Source organism: Microtus pennsylvanicus, chromosome 13 (assembly GCF_037038515.1).
Source record: "Microtus pennsylvanicus isolate mMicPen1 chromosome 13, mMicPen1.hap1, whole genome shotgun sequence".
Lineage (NCBI taxonomy): Eukaryota > Metazoa > Chordata > Mammalia > Rodentia > Cricetidae > Microtus > Microtus pennsylvanicus.
Genome location: NC_134591.1, coordinates 49,213,360 through 49,225,134, shown reverse-complemented (window position 1 = coordinate 49,225,134; position 11,775 = coordinate 49,213,360). Strand labels below are relative to the sequence as shown.

The 11,775-nt window shown below is 50.8% G+C and overlaps 1 protein-coding gene across 2 annotated transcripts; it reads left to right on the top strand.

Moving 5' to 3' along the window:
* Positions 1 to 2,139: 2,139 nt before the first annotated feature.
* On the top strand, positions 2,140 to 8,533 carry Dmbx1 (diencephalon/mesencephalon homeobox 1). 2 transcript variants are annotated; one of them, XM_075946103.1, is made up of 4 exons: positions 2,140 to 2,291; positions 5,873 to 6,068; positions 6,421 to 6,769; positions 8,079 to 8,533. In XM_075946103.1, the coding sequence occupies exons 1-4, from the start codon at positions 2,140 to 2,142 to the stop codon at positions 8,531 to 8,533; spliced, it is 1,152 nt and encodes a 383-aa protein (XP_075802218.1). The 2 variants fall into 2 exon arrangements, with proteins under 2 accessions (XP_075802218.1, XP_075802219.1); XM_075946104.1 differs by having other exon boundaries at positions 2,140 to 2,293; positions 5,890 to 6,068.
* Positions 8,534 to 11,775: the final 3,242 nt, after the last annotated feature.

Below are 11,775 nucleotides of genomic sequence, written 5' to 3'. Positions count from 1 at the left end.
TTCCTAGGCTCAGTCTTGTTTACACTTCAGGGCCTTTGTCCTTACTGATTTTCCAGAGAGGAAGACCTTTCCCTGGCTTCACATGCCTGCTTCACATCTCTGAAATAATCATTCCTCTGTTTCTTGTCATCCTCTCTTCCTGCCTTATTTTACTTCAGAGTATTTGTTTCTACCTGATATATACATATATTTTTAATTTCATACACACACACACACACACACAGACTCACCACCACTCTGGGGATTGAATTGAAGGTATTATGGATACTCCTGCTGAGCGAGTGCCCTACCAATGAACTATATGCCCAGCCCTTTTTATATTTTTTGTTTCAAGACAAGGTTTCACTAAGTTGCCCAGGCTGACCTTGACCTCATGATCTCAGGCCTGGGTGTCTAGACAGCTGAGGTATAACATGCCTATGTAATCAGACCTAGTACATTTATAGATTTTTTAAATTTTTCTTTATGTCCATGAAATGTAAGTTCCACGGCATTAGGGGGCTTTGGTACTTGGTAGGTGGGTATTTAACACATAGTTAATACATAAATGTACAATGTGTATGGTATAACGTCTGTGTATATAGATGACTGTTGCATGAATTAACACCTATGAGAATGTATGTGAAACTTGGAACGATGACATTGAATTCTGGGTAGGTAAATGGTTTCTGTGAATGCTTTCCCGACAATATCTTTGTATGTATGTCTGTGTGGGCTGTCTGTGGTTGTATATGTTTGTATGGTTGTATATACATATGTCTGGTTCAGTAAGAACAGGGAGCTGAGACGGCTGGACATATTCCCTTAGGAAAAGAACCTGCATTATCTCAGCCTTCCCTTTCTACCTCCTCTATCCAGGCAGTAAGTACACTTTTGTGTCTTCCAGTGGCTGCAAACATGGAGGCACTTTCCAAAACTGATGTTTCAAGCTGATGCAGGGTGGGGTGCTCTCATAAAAAGACTGCAAGGTCCAGGTGACCTGGGACTGATGGGGCCTGGACAGCTTCTTGCTTATATAAGACATCTCACTAGGAAGGATGTGTTCCTTGGTACCTCCTTCTAGGAGCAATTGACTGCAAAAGAACGCAACCTTAGTGACATGGAGTGGGGCAGGCCTTGGATTGGCTGTCTGCCTTAACGTGACTCTCTTCTTTTCCTAAGCCTGCAAATGGGGTTTGTGGCTCTTGGCTTGCTTGCCTTTTGGAGATTTGTGAGAATAAAAGAGGTAATGCCTGTGAACGTGTAACAGTAAGAGCAATAGTTTTATGTCTGTGAAGCATGTTAGGGTTTTAAATTACCCTCTCATCAGAGCAAATGCCTCAGTAGGGAATCCAGCTCTGGACTTGGCTCCAGGGAAACGCAGCGGTGTGGGCTGAATAGATGCCTGTGTGAGACGATGAAGTACACATGAGTCTGCCTGGGGACGGGAGTGAAGAGAGGGTTATATAACACAGCAAGTGGATTGGGCAGTCACAAGGACTAACTTGTTTGTTTTATTTTGAAGCAGGATCTCATTGTAGTTCGGGCTGGCCTTGAATAGCTCTGTAGCTGAGGATAACCTTGAACTCCTGGTCTCCCTGTCTCCACGCCCCCAGTGGTGTGATTAAAATAGTGGGCCCCTGCTGGGCGGTGGTGGTGCTTTGCCTTTAATCTCAGCACTCAGGGAGGCAGAGGCAGGTGGATCTCTGTGAGTTCGAGGTCTACAGAGTGAGGTCCAGGACAGTCAGAGACACACAAAGCAACTCCAGGCCATGTCATAAATATTAGTCCTCAGTAATCACAGGTTAGCCCTATGGTGAGTGCCCTTTTCTGGATACAGAAACTAAGGGTCAGAGAAGTTAAGTGAATTGTCCAAAGTCACAAAGCTCCAAAGGACCAAAGCTGTGATTCCAGCCCCAGCCATCTAACTGGGCATCCCGAGTCCTGCAGAGTGAATGACTGGATGAGTGGGTGAATGAAAGAGGAGTCCCGGGGCACTCTGTGGGCAAGGCAAGGGCACCTTCTGATCTGGTGTAGAAGTCCTTGGGTTAAAGTGGGCATTGAAGTTCTGGGCTGCGATCCATGTTTCTCCCAGGCTAGATTGCAACAGCCTCACCTCATGATCCTTCTCTCTCTTTCCACCGGCAGGCGGATGCCGCCATGCAGCACTACGGGGTGAATGGCTACTCCCTACATGCGATGAACTCACTCAGTGCCATGTACAACCTGCACCAGCAGGCAGCCCAGCAGGCCCAGCATGCCCCTGACTACCGGCCATCGGTGCACGCGCTTACACTGGCTGAGCGCCTAGCTGGTAAGGGCCCTGGGGACCTGCCTGGCCATGGGGACAAGATGCTGGGGGAATGAAAAAGGAGGCTAGAGAAGACAAAAAGGGGAGGGGTGTGCAAGCAGCTTATTCTAGGTATCTTAGAAAGCCTTAGGTCACTTAGTAACATAGATGACAAGCCAAAATCTGTGCTCTGCTGGCTTTGGCAACACATTTATATAACATCTGTGCAGGTGCCTGTGGGATACCTCTTGCTTGTTTGCCCTGTGCTGGTCCTGGAGCTGCCTCAGCCTTCAGGTCCCCATAGCAAACCCACAAAGAAGGAGACTGGAGATACAAAGTATCTCCCCATGAGTATTGGCTAAATGCCAGGCTGCTCTGTGGATCTCTCCCCTCTCTTTCTCTTTTTCTCTCTCCCCATCTTCAAGCCCCATGAAGAAGGTTATTACTTTGTTTTATAGACAAAGGAGCTGAAGCTCAGAGAGAAGAAGTAGTGGAGAGGGCGGGGGTCCGCACACGACAGTACGGCTAAAACTGGGGTCAGACTTGTAGTTAATTGTCTACCCATTCACCTTTCTTCTCTGAACCCAAGTTTCGTCTAGGACGGGGGTAGTGCTAGGACTGCTGGCAGGAGGCCGTGTGAAGTGGTCAGAAAAGCCGGGCTATGCTTACGGTCACTAGTACTCAATGCCCCAAGCAAGTCCCAAGCGTCTGTGAGAGAGCTATAGCCCAGACCTCTGACTTCTGGTTGTCTTCCTGATTGCTTCTATGCTAGTTTCAGTGCCAGTGCTTCTATGGCTGTGCTGAAACAAGTTAAAAGGGGGAGACTTGTTTGGGGTCATGGTCACCTAGCTCCATTTGCTGTGAGATTGTATCAAAGCATCATGTCAGAAAGTGCACGGCATAGTCAAGCTGTTTACCTCACAGAAGGCTGGAAGCAGAGAGGATGATGGGTCAAGGATAAGATAAACCCCTCAAGACATGCCCCCCAGAGGTCCACCCACTTCCTCCTCCTTAGCCTGTCTATTGGCAGTCCATTCGGCCGTGAATTCATCAATGGGTTAATCCATTGATAAGGTTAGCATTTTCATGACCAAATCACCTTTTACTAGTGCCACCATCTGGGGACAAAGTCTTTAATATGTGATCCTTCAGGCCAGTTTACATCCAAATAATAACAATGGGTATGAGAAAGAGTTAATGACATCGATGGAAAATGAGGCCACCTAGTTCATGATGTTCCAGTCCAAACCCATCCTGTTGCGTGGGGACTGGTTTCCATGCCAGGTGGTGGTGAAGGACTTCACAGAATCCCTTGGAACTGAGTGCCCACAGATCACGAGAGGGCATGGTGGTCAGAGCCAATGGTGGACAGCTCAGGGCAGCATGCTGGGCTGGTGAAGAAAGGAAAGCCAGCAGGCTAGGAGGCAAATGCCTTTTGAAGGTGCGGCAAAGGGGGAAGGATTGGCAGGAGACCAGGCTCAGGGATGGGAGAGGGTCTGAGGACCATGCCTGCACTGAGGGATTGGCAGGAGACCAGGCTCAGGGATGGGAGAGGGTCTGAGGACCGTGCCTGCACTGAGGGATTGGCAGGAGACCAGGCTCAGGGATGGGAGAGGGTCTGAGGACCATGCCTGCACTGAGACACCAGTCTGGCAGGAGACCAGGCTCAGGGATGGGAGAGGGTCTGAGGACCGTGCCTGCACTGAGACACCAGTCTGGCAGGGAGGGTTTGGCAGCCAGTCCTACTCCTTTAGACCTTGCCAGGCCTCTGGGCAACTGAGTCCTGGTCACCTTTCTTAGCTCAGTGTAGACACTAGTGTCCAGTGTGGCAGTGGCCAGTGCAGACTTGCCCCAGTATGGCTGCTTCCCTAGTTAGGAGTGAATTCCCTTTGTCTAATGTGATAATGGTATCTACGATAGTGAGATCTACCGCAAAGACTATAACACAGAGATGATTCAGGACAGAAGCTCATGCCCACTGATATGAACAGAGGAACTGAGGTGTATAGCCCACTTTCAAAATGCCAAAATTGGGCTGGGGAGATGGCTCAGCGGTTAAGAGCACTGGCTGTTTTTCCAAAGGTCCGGAGTTCAATTCTCAGCAACCACATGGTGGCTCACAACCATCTGTAATGAGGTCTGGTGCCCTCCTCTGGCCTGCAGACATACACGCAGTCAGAATACTACATACATACATAATCTTTTTTAAAAATGCCCAAACGAAGGAGGCACTGAGCTTCACTAGGATATTTTTATGGAAATCTTACCTTCCATGGCAGGTGCTGCACTAGGGAGCTGTTTTCCCCTTGAGTACTCCACCCCTTATAGTCCTTAGAGTTAGCAATAAGATGCTGAGCTGCTGTCTCTCCACCAGAATGGATGTGACTAAGTGGTCCCTGCTCCCTTTCCTGCCCAAGGGTAGCACCCATGACCTCAGGCCTGCCTGGGCTAGGGTTGGGACACGTTATAAAGGGTCTCTCCTTTAATTGAAGAAGTTCCAAAGTCTAGGGTTTGCTGTCCATTTCCCATTTTGGGTTTTGTCGAAAGCTTCCCAACTCCAGAGGCACAAGAGGAGTCTGTGGTACTGTTCATAGGCAAAACCAACTTGAGTTCCCTCCAGCATCAACAAGGTCCATTTTCGTGTGATTGGAACATATAACCCAGGTGCCAGTCAGCAGAAGGGAAAAGGACTGGACACTGGCCTGAGAGATACCATTCTGGCTGGTTTTCATGTTACCAAACACAAAGGCAAGCCTGTTGAATCAACGCTCCACAGCCTGTGCCCCTCCCCTCTGAGCTTGCAGTGTGGGGATCCAGATTGGGTGTAATAAGCCTGTCCCATGTGCCTAGGGCCCTGCCAGAGCTTAGCTTTCTGCTTAGGAAATACAACCAGGAATCTAATGTTTCTCCATCAGAGACATAGAGACCAAGGAAGAAAATGAGAGCCGATGTAAAAGAGAGGATGGTATGCCAGGTGAGAATTCCCCTAAGCAATCCTCAATCAGCTCCAGCTGACAAACTGGCTTCCCAAGGCTAAGGGTCCATATTCTGATGCTAGGGAATCTTAATAGCCAGAGTCCAAGGCCCACAGGAGATCAGAATCATCGAGATAGGGGTTTTTAGGTCAGTAGCAGCATGTCATCTCAAAATATTACAGCATCTCGAGACTTTTTTCTTTCTGAGATATGGTTCCACTGTATATCTCAGGCTAGACTTGAACCCATAAGCCTCCTTGTCTCGGTCTCCTGAGTGCTAGGATTGCAAGTATGTGTTTTCATTCTTGGTCTAGTATATTGAGACTTTAAGGATCTTGAGGTCTTACCTATCTACACACCCTTAATACCAGTTGGATCAGGAGGATACCCTCCAACACTCATGTGCCTGATAGCCATGCGGAGCTGAATTAGTCCTTGGTAGTTCTGAGAACAGAGGTTGACAGGAGGGAAAGGTTTTCAATGCCAGCCAGTGGAAAGAGGATGGGTGACTTCCAAGGGTCAGGGGTCAGCTCTGATGTCTGTTTGGGCATCCAAAGTGGGTCAGAGCAGGATCAGATTCAAAACTTATTTCCCATAATTAAATGGGCCCCCTCTGCTTGCCTTCCAACGGCTGTACATTTCAAGACATCATCTTGGAGGCCCGCTATGGCTCCCAGCACCGCAAACAACGTCGTAGTCGCACGGCATTCACAGCCCAGCAGCTTGAGGCCCTGGAGAAGACCTTCCAGAAGACGCATTACCCAGATGTGGTCATGCGCGAGAGGCTGGCCATGTGTACCAATCTGCCCGAGGCCCGCGTGCAGGTAGGGTCCGCGAGAGGCTGGCCATGTGTACCAATCTGCCCGAGGCCCGCGTGCAGGTAGGGTCCGCGAGAGGCTGGCCATTTGTACCAATCTGCCCGAGGCCCGCGTGCAGGTAGGGTCCAACTCTCCCAACTGTACGTTACAGATGGGTGCTAGCCATCAAACTGGTGCCCAGTTATCCAGGACCTACCGTTTGCTAGGGCAGTGCAGAGATACATGCCTACTTCCCTCATTCCCATTTGGAAAGAATAGGTGGGGTTGGGTGGAGGATTATCACCTACATTTCTCCTGGCGTGCCCAGGGTACAGTCTTTCCTCCCTTGACTTCTCTTCTTTGTGTCCCCCACCCCCAGGTCTGGTTCAAGAACCGCAGGGCCAAGTTCCGGAAGAAGCAGCGCAGCCTGCAGAAAGAACAACTCCAGAAACAGAAGGAGGCCGAGGGCTCCCATGGAGAAGGCAAGATGGAGGCCCCAGCCTCAGACACCCAGCTAGAGGCAGAACAGCCTCCCAGTCTGCCCAGTGGTGATCCACCTGCTGAGCTTCAGCTGAGTCTGTCAGAGCAATCGGCCAGTGAGTCAGCCCCTGAAGATCAGCCAGACCGTGAAGAGGACTCTCGTGCTGGGGTCGAGGAGGCCAAAGCCGAGAAGAGCCCTGGATCTGAGAGCAAGGTGCAGGGCTGCAAGAGGGGCAGCCCGAAGGCAGGTGAGGCTTGGGTGGGAGGTGACCCACAGGTCAGGGAGACCAGCCAAAGCCGGCATGATGGGCCCGAGTGTGTGATGTAGGTCAGAGCAGGAGGGTCAATCACAGGCATTCAGGAGCATGACCTGTGACCCATGTCCACCCTCTAGTGTGGCTGAGTCCTTGAAAGGTCCAGGAAAAGGGCTGGGCACAGGGAGGCTGAGGAGGGCGCAGGTGAGGGGCCGGCTAGAGCCCATTCACCATTTAGCAATTATTTTAACAGTCTGTATAGATGTACTGGTGTGTGCTGGGTCAATACCACACCTTTTCCCCCCCTGGCAATGCAGAAGCATGCATGGGCAGCCTGTATATGGCGGTTCTGTTGAACTTGTCCATACTGGGTTCACGGTCTAGGTTGATGAGGACGACTGACCGGGCCTCTTCCTCACAATACCATACTGTTGCTGAGATTGCCATACAGCAGATTTCACCCTGATTCAAACTTCTCTTAGGACTTGGCCCATGCTTTTTCATCTGGGAGCTCTTGTGGAAGGGGTGTCTGCTGAGTGTGGGTCATGACCTACTGGGGGTGTTGGAGGACCCTTTCTCAGGGGTCGCCTAAGGCCATCAGGGAAAACACAAATATTTACATTCTGATTCCTAACAGTAGCAAACTTACAGTTACAATGTAGCAACAAAAATAATTTTATGGTTGTTAGGGTGGTTGAGATCCTCTGGTCTAGAGAATGCTCTTTTTTTTTTTTTTTTTTTTTTTTTACTATGTAGCTCCAGCTGACCTGGAACTTCCTGAGTAGACCAAGCTGGCCTTGAACTCACCAAGGTCCACCTGCCTCTGCCTCCTGAGAGCTGTGATTAAGGGTATGCACCACCACTCTTAGCTGGGGATGGTTCTTTTTTAGGGCTAGGCATATCCATCTCTTTTCTACAAAGTTGCTCTGGGCTGGAGCCTCCACCCCTAGCCATCGTTAAGAAGAATAGAGCTCTGGCATGAGGTGTATTCAAACACAAAGCTAGGCAAGGAGGGAGGAGATGAGGAGATGAGTTTCCTGGATATTCCTTGAAAAGATTGAGGGGCTCCCAGGAACTCAGGCATGGGTGCCCAGGCAGGAACCCTGGAGCTTGACAAGTCCCTCCCAACCAAATTCTGAGGGTCACTTCAGAGGATGTCTTGATACACACACACACACACACACACATCTCCCTTGATATGGGGCGATGATGATGTCAGCCAAAGACTATCTTCACTGCAGGACCAATAGGAAGCTGAGGGACCACCTCCTCCAAGGCCAATCCTCTTGTTCTCTGCTTGCAGATTCCCCAGGCAGCCTGCCCATGACTCCTGCAGCACCAGGGGGAGGCCTCCTGGGCCCTTCCCATTCCTACTCCTCCTCCCCGCTCAGCCTCTTCCGTCTCCAGGAGCAGTTTCGCCAGCACATGGCAGCCACCAACAACCTGGTGCACTACTCGTCTTTTGAAGTGGGAGGCTCGGCACCTGCTGCGGCTGCAGCTGCGGCTGCTGCGGTGCCCTACCTAGGTGTCAACATGGCCCCACTGAGCTCACTGCACTGCCAGTCCTACTACCAATCCCTGTCAGCTGCTGCTGCTGCCCACCAGGGTGTTTGGGGGTCCCCATTGCTGCCGGCGCCCCCTACAGGCCTGGCACCTGCCTCAGCTGCCCTGAACAGTAAAACCACGAGCATTGAAAACCTTCGCCTCCGGGCCAAGCAGCACGCAGCCTCCCTGGGACTGGATACACTTCCCAATTGACTGTCTGGCTTCCAACCCAACCGTGGTCTTGTGTGTGCCCCTGTCTCAGTCTCATGGTTATTCCCAGAAAGCTCTCACAGAACTAATCTTGAGAGCTCAGGGATGCTGGGGCCTGGACTCCTCTCACCCCGTGTCCCTTCAGCAGAGTCCCAGGCCCAGGTGAAACCCACATACCCTCTGCATGTCCCTGCTTGGACCCCATGGAGGTCAAACGGGGAGGAGGTGAGCAACTGGCTAGATCCCCTCCTCAGTATTGTCTCCTCCCTCCTGGCCCTCCCCACTAGTAAGTTGATGTGTGGAATGTGAGATATAAATATAAATATATAAAATTATATTTTCAGGCATTGCCTGCCCCAGGCCCCTTCCCCTGTTCCCATCATATGGCCACTGCTACCTTTGCCTCTGAAACTCCCTTCCTCCCCCTTCCTCCCTCGCTCCCTCGCTCCCTCTGTCCCTATCTCCCTTTCTCTTTCTTCCCTTGCTCCCCCCCCCCACTGCCTCTGTCTTGAGGCTGTCTCCCTGCCTACCTGGATCTAACTGCTATGCTTTCCCTCCGTCTCTGGTTTCTTTCTTTGGTGCTGGCTGTGTTAGTGTCCTGTATTCTCAAATAGTGTTTTGTTTGGGGTTGTGGCTTTGGTTTTAGTAATATTGTTCCTTCCAGTATCCCTCCTGCCCTGCCTGCCTATCTACCCCCTTAGCCCGGACCCTCTGGAGGCAGCTCTTCCAATCTATGTCCTAAGATTCCACAAAGCCCTACCCGGAGGCCATGGAACAACAGTCAGAAGGAAGCCCTAGCCCCACAGTGTCTCCGGGATATCAGGAAGGGCTTGTCACCCTTTCTTCTCTTACTAATGATCTTGGAAGTACAAACTCCCCAGATTGTAGAGAGGCAGTAGAATGGCTGACATCATGGCAAGGCTCTGGAGTTCCTTAGCAGTGAGAGAAATCCTATGGCTTCCTGTCCCCCAGGTAGTCACTGGCATGGTAAGGGGTGTTCTTTCAGGTCTAGGCAACCTTGCTCTGTAGCTTTCCCTTTCAGGGTCATGGAACCTTGGGAAAGTCCAGTGCTTTCTGGGATGGTCTTGTCGGGATAAGAAGACTTATCAGATTCTGTCCATTTCCAGCCACCTGGCATTCTGTGCCCACAGCCATGGAGGCCTGATGTGTGGTTTCGAACATTAATGGCTGTTTTACTGAGAAACAATGTGTCCCACATACATGAAACTCTCTCTGGAGACTGACTCAGTTTCCCTGTAAGTGTGGCGGCTCCTTTCTAGGTGAGATAGTCTGCACTCGAGCCTGCTTTTCTTAGATTCCAGTGCTAGCCTGAGGGGAGGCTCACTCCATTTCCATGCCCATTGTGGGCGTAGGCAAGATGAATTCGATTCTTTTGGCTCACCACTGAACCCTCAACCCCACACTTAGAGGGTAGCCTGGCCTGACTGGCCTACAGAGTCAGCAGAGCCCACCTTAGTAAGGTCAGTCTGGACTGGGGTAGGAAGAGAAGGCTTCAGCCAGGAAAAAGCAGGGAGATCAATAACCTGAGCTGGGAAAAGCATGGAATCTAATAGGAGAGGTGAGCGTGAGTGGACCTCTGAACAGGAGGGATGACCTCAATGAGAGGTGGAGCAGAAAGGCCTGGAATCTAGTCTAATATCCCAGTTCCATGCAGTAAGCACCAAAGACAGGCAGTTGAGGGTTTCTGAGTGAGGGGTAGCTCCCTCGGATCTGAAGGTGAGACCAAAGCTGTGGGGATATCAGAGAAGGAGAGACCTGGCCAGGGAGACAGAAGGGGTTCTGGGCTGAGGAGGGTTCAGTGGCCCACGGCTAATGGATTGTGGTTAGCTTCAGGAAGATGTGATTTTGAAACATCTCTTCTGGGCCCAGGCACAGGACTGAAACAGTTTGTCTATTCCTGGGTACAAATGATTGTCGCTGGGACTTGGCCCTCAGCATTTCAAGGCATTACCGGTTCTCCCAGATGAAGCAAGGCCTCCCGGAGTTGAATTCTGTCATGGCAGAAACCAGGGCTACCTAGGCTTTTAGGAAGCGTTCTTAGATTTTTGTCAGCCATTTTCTGTTGATGCAAACTCATAGCCAGAGAAGGAAGGGGAGACACGTGCGTGCGGGCTTTACCCTCGAGGATCTCAAGGTAATTTAAGGTACCAGAGTCAGATGCTTCAAGCAGCTGAAAGAGAAGGGTAGGTAGAGAGCTGACCATGCTGCCTTGGGAGGATTAGAGAGTATGATTTTTTGGAGGAGTTAAAAGGCACAAACTAATGGACTCTCTCCCAGGCCCGCTAGCCTGCTTGTCAATCACTCAGAACAGAGAGACTGAGGATGGAACCTTACAAGCCCTTCTGTGAAAGTCTTGTATCTCTCTGCTCCTTCCTTTTTGGGGTCTCCTTTGTCCTGCTTCCTCACTCTCCTAGAGCATGGTCCAGGGGCCTGGGTCCCCACCTCTATGCCCAGGCTGCCGAGCAATATAGACTGCTTTCCAAACCAGCTGTTTTGTGATCCTTTGTGTTTAGAGGTTGTACCAGCCTGTGGCAAGAACACAGTGTATTGTATTTATTTATTCTGTTAGTTGAAGAAACAACACTCCAACCACTCTCTTCCCCTTCCCCTGCCCCCTGAGTAGCACAGCATGATGCTCTGTCCTGTGTATCTGTCTGTCAGTCCTTTGGCCTTACCTCCTGTGATGTTGTGACCTGTTCTTTGTCCTAATTGGCTAATAAAAGAGAACCTGGCAGCACAGCCCTTGACCCATATTCATTCCCAGAGATGCTTACAGGGGCTGAGTAGGTGGTGTTTCGGAGTCGCACAGCGACTGGAGGGACACAGTGCAAGTCCTCCTTGTGACAGGTAGCTTCTCTGCTGGCCTCGCAACAATCTCCACGATTCTTCTTTGTAGCTTGTGTGTCACTTTGAAGAAGTCATTGGGAGCAGGGAGTATAGGTACATCTCTGTCTTCTCTGGCCTTTTTTGGGGTTCACCCAAGGACAGGTGACAGGGCAGTCTGGGGCAGGGGACACCTGCCGATATCTGGAGAAGCCTGGGGGATGGTTCTGCAGGGTTGTGAGGCCAGGATGATATGTGAAGCCTCCAGAGAGCTAAAGGCAAAGCTGAATCCTAGGGAAGCACATTTGAATTTCTAGGCATGGTGGCACGCATCTGAATCTCAGCACTTGACAGACAGAGGCAGGAGGGTTCTGAGTGCAAGGCCAGCCATACAGGCCACT